Raw genomic sequence first — 4,894 nt, forward strand, 5'->3', positions numbered from 1 at the left:
TTATATATATATATATATATATATATATATATATATATATACATACATATATATATATATATATATATATATATACGCACACTGAATGGTCCCCAGTGCAGATCTTAATATTTTTTCAACCACATTAACTTTTTTAATTTTAATTCCATGTCGTCCGTATATGTCTCCGACGAGCGCATTGTCAGTCTCGTTCGTGATGACATGGAATTAAAAGTAAAAAAAGTTAATGTGGTTGAAAAAAGATATATATATATATATATATATATATATATATATATATATATATATATATACATTGTTACAAATCTCTCTAAAGTACCAAAGGTTTACCGGCCTTGTGAATGTCAGAGGTTGGTAACATCAAGGGAACCCTTAGACCCTATGTCTATTACGGGGCTCAAACGGTCAAGAGAACTGAATAAGGTCGCACCGGGAAAAGAAAAATCAAACTAACTTAAGTTAAAGAAATATAATTAAATACAAGCACCTGGCTGCGCCAGCCACGGCTACGCCGTGGGTGCTTGGCCTGCGGCGCCCGCGAGCGAAGTGGCAGCATATGCCGCCTAGGGTTTGGTCTTTGCAAAGTTGGCTAGTGGCCTAACTTCCGCCACCCATTCGATAACTTTGTTTTCGATATATTACTTCTTAAATGATCCAGAGCCGATCACAGTGCCAAGATGTCTTTCCTCCTCTTTTGTTACTTTCATTTCACTGTTTTTAAAGAGGTTTCTACTGATGATGATGATGATGATGATGATGATGATGATGATGATGATGATGATGATGATGATGATGATGATGATGATGATGATGATGATGATGATGATGATGATGATGATGATGATGATGATGATGATGATGATGATGATGATGATGACGACGACGACGACGAAGACGACGACGACAACGACGACGACGACGCCGTGGGTGCTTGTCCTGCAGCGCTGCTCGCTTCGCTCCCAGGAGCTTCGCGCCCTAGGGCTACGCCCTCTTGCTATACATTTGTGTTTTATTAGTCATATTTAACTTCTTCTACAACTTAAAGCCGCCGGCACTACTTCTTAGTAGAAGATTCTCCCTCGTCGTCATCGCTGCACCTCTTGTTGCTCTTAGTAGTGGTATCTCTGTTCTCTTTTAGCATCTTTTTGACCTCTTCTATTTTTTGGTCAACTTCCTCTATTTTCTCTTCCAACTCCTCCTTGATAGAGATAGAGACACTGGAGGCAGGGTCGACCTCTTCTTCTCTTTCGTAGCACAAATCGTACGACGCGGGCAGCAACATATCTACGGCTTCCTCTTCTGAGATCGTGTACACTTCTTTGGGTATCTCTACAATGCTTTGGTCAGGCTCTTCTTCGGCCAAAGCAACTTCTTGGTCGTCAGAAACTACGACCGCTTCAGGAGGTTTATCTTCTTCTGAAAGACTCTCAACGAAAAGTTCTTTATACACGCAATTGCGTGGTAGTTTCATCCTGAAATCGTCGTTCACTTTTTCCCAACCTGTGTATATGATGAGAGAATTCCAGCTTGTAACTCTTGAGCAGGCGACATAAAGTTGTCCGTGGGCAAAGCACTGTACAGAATCAAGCAATATTCCACACCTATCAAATGTCTGCCCCTGAGATTTGTTTATCGTCATCGCATAACTAAGCTTAACAGGGAATTGTTTCCGCTTGAATGGTATAGTGGTATCAGTAGACTCCAGAGTAATTCTCGGGAGTAAAACCTGTTCACCCCTGTGTGTACCGCCTAAGATCTTTCCGACTATGATATTTTTTTTAAGATTAGTCACTACTCTGGACCCATTACACAACTTGGGAGGGCATATATTCCTCATAACAATGATGACACTTCCTACTTTCAGTCTCAACATGTGAAGAGGGAGAGAGGGGCTCGTTATGGCATTGAAAACCGATGTCTGAATGTCCGTTACTTCTTCCATTGCAGTGTCAACACTCATGTACACTTTCTCTGGTTCTTCAGACTTATCGTAGACCATCAAGTTTATCCTGTCGACATCATCGTTTGTGGGGGAAATGATAGCCCCCTTCTCGAAATATGAAGCATTCAGGTGATTTTCCTCTAAATTATCATAGACTTTGTCCACTAACTCTTTACGGGTCTCAACGACAATCCCAAACTTCTCGGGAAGTTTTACGGGTCCACTTTCCCCTCTCCCCAGAGCCAATAGATTTTTCGCAAATATCTTGTTCTTTGCGTCATCTGCCTTGAGTCTCACGTTATGTGTTAGTTCCAACTTTAAAAGGTCGTCCCAGAAATAACCGGACTTTATACAGTATTCGAGCTCATCATTCATTCCTCCCCCTCTTATAACTGGGAGGATTTGACGAAAATCTCCCGCACAGACAAATACTATCCCCCCCATAAACCTTCCTGGAACGCCCAAAATGTCCCGAAGGGAAACATCAAGAGTAGCTAACGTGTTCTTGTTTGCCATCACAACTTCATCCCAGACTATTAGAGACGTCATTGATAGGAGCTTCGCCAACTCTGAGTTTTTCTTGATGCTACAGGCGCACACTTCGTTGTAATCCATTAACGGGATCTTGAACATGTTATGTGCAGTTCTTCCTCCATGCAAAACAGTAGAGGCGATACCCGATGAAGCGACAGCCAAGGCAAATTTTCCCTGAGAACGAACAGTATCCAGTAAAATGTTGAGCACGAAAGACTTTCCCGTCCCACCTGGAGCATCCAGGAATATCCCATTGTGCCTGTACTTTTGGGCGTTCTCGATGCGAAATAGCACAGTATCGTAACAGAGTCTCTGTTTGCTGTTCAGAAGAAGAGACTTCTCCTTCACCTCTTCTGTCAACTTCTCTTTGTTATAGGCCTTTTCTCGGCGTATGATGTTTGATGTTTTCTCGCCACATCTTGAAAGTGGTAGCCCATATTGGGTGATATAGCCCCCTCCGCAGTTCCACACATGTTCCTGGATATCGTCTAGAGCGTTGTATTCCGTCGCTTTTTGGCGCTGCAGGAAGTCACTGGCGAACAAATCTTTGGTCTCTTCCCAGATACCTGACTGGTCCTCTAATTCCGAAAACACCAGCATGCTCGCATAAGTAGCTCGCAACTGATTGCGGTCATTAGTGTGGTTGATGATTTCCAATATAGTTTTCTTCCAAGTTTCTTTGTCGTTTAGGAGTCCCATCGCTTTAACGGCTTCTCTGTAAGTGGGGTAGATCACCCCTTCAAATGTCCGAAGATCCTCGTAAGACGTAGGCCCCTTTATGTGTGTTAAAAGTAGTCTCAAATAGAAGAGCTCGACATTTTTATTTGTGACAGCACGTATCCTTCCTAGAGAAGATGCTGTCGTCTTTCTTTCTTCCCAGACACTGCTAGTGTTATTAAAAACAAAGTGGTTGGGAAGCTGATTATAATATAGGCCTGCTGCAAATTCGTTTCGCGCACACAGTTTGAAGAAAGCTGTCAAATGAGTGTCTTTAGAGGTTTTTCTATCGGGTTCCTCCTTAGACGCGTTCTCCTTGAAAAATACCGCGTTCTCTCCTTCTAGATGCAAGTCAAGAGTTGCCACAGGGGGGTGACTTCTGTGAATCGCAAATTTGAAAATCTTCCACGACACCTCATTCGCATTGACGAATCGGGCCTCCTGGAATTTTCTCACTTCATTAACATCTTCCCCTTCTTTCGTTTTCGAAAACAGAATGCGGTCACATCCTTTGTTGACGTACTTTGTAACGTAGGCTATGCACTTTATAGAATTTGAGCACTCAACATTTATGTGCGTGTTATACTTTAAACATAGGTACGGGCTGTAGGGGACAACCCATGAATTGTCAACTTTGATTTTCTCTCCCTTTACTTTTTTCTCGAAAGAGTGGCCCCCTTCACCTACTGCTGTCCTTCGATACAGAGGGTACCCGTTGTTCCCAAAGTACATGTCGCCCCTACACACTTTCGGAAAACCCTTTCCACACAATAATGTGGAACCGTACTTTCCTCGACAACATAGTTGGGACTCGTCAAAGCCTCTACAGGGGCCGTGTATCATGTTCGTTGTCACAATCTCATATAAGCGCGGCTCTTTATTTTTGTCAGGTATCTCAGCTGATATCACCCTAGAGACGAAATCGGCAGTAACGTGGCGTTCCATCCAAAGAAGGATATGAACATGAGGGAGACCTCTTTTCTGCCACTCAACACTCAGTAGGTGTGCCTTAACGCGCCCAAACACGTTTTTAATCGTCAGATCGTCCATCAGGCTGTCCACTTTCAACTTGAAAATCCGACTAACAAAGTAAGGGCGGTCATACATCCGGGAGATATCACAACCGACAGCCTCAACGGCTTGTTTCAACTCTTCCCAATGAGGATTCATTGTAAAGGTGATAAAAAAGTCTGGAGACCCGTAAGACGACACAAAAGCCAAGGGGTCTTGCTGCCGCGCTTTCATATATCTTGGGCCCCCAACAAATGAAGCCTTTCGGTTATCCCCGTCCCCTATAAGAATATCAGCGCGCTCTTTCCGCAACTCCTGTTGATTGTGTTCGATGAAAGACAACCTGTCAGACTCAACTTTCACGTAATTATCCACAACAAATTGTTGGAAAAGACGGGCCCCTTTAGTCACATAATTGAAAACACCTTCTCTTTCCATGTAAAGAGAGGCGTAGTACATGCAAGGGCTTAGCCTACTGTATGTTGCAGGAACATGTTTTGAACAACAGATGTCTGCTTTGCGTTGCTATTTCAGAGTGCAAGAATGACCGACGTCTCCATTGGGAAACAGGAGAGGATACTGAAAAACATCGTAGAAGAAGTTGGTGTGACTCATAAGTCTGAGACTAAATTTTGAATCTTCCTTTGGGGAACCTATCACTATTTCCAATGGGTCTCTTGAGGGGCCCAA

General features: G+C 43.1%; 1 protein-coding gene across 1 annotated transcript in view; it reads right to left on the bottom strand.

The window, feature by feature from the left end:
* The window catches only part of LOC143025750 (uncharacterized), a 7,404-nt gene extending 2,741 nt beyond the window's left edge, over nt 1–4,663 (bottom strand). Inside the window, exon 1 of the mRNA XM_076185757.1 lies at nt 1,266–4,663. Within this exon, the coding sequence (XP_076041872.1) occupies nt 1,266–4,663 (3,398 nt within the window). The remainder of the gene's footprint in view (nt 1–1,265) is intronic.
* Between the last annotated feature and the right edge of the window lie 231 nt (nt 4,664–4,894).

Source organism: Oratosquilla oratoria, chromosome 5 (assembly GCF_046742065.1).
Source record: "Oratosquilla oratoria isolate Oo_2021 chromosome 5, ASM4674206v1, whole genome shotgun sequence".
Classification (NCBI taxonomy): Eukaryota; Metazoa; Arthropoda; class Malacostraca; order Stomatopoda; family Squillidae; genus Oratosquilla; species Oratosquilla oratoria.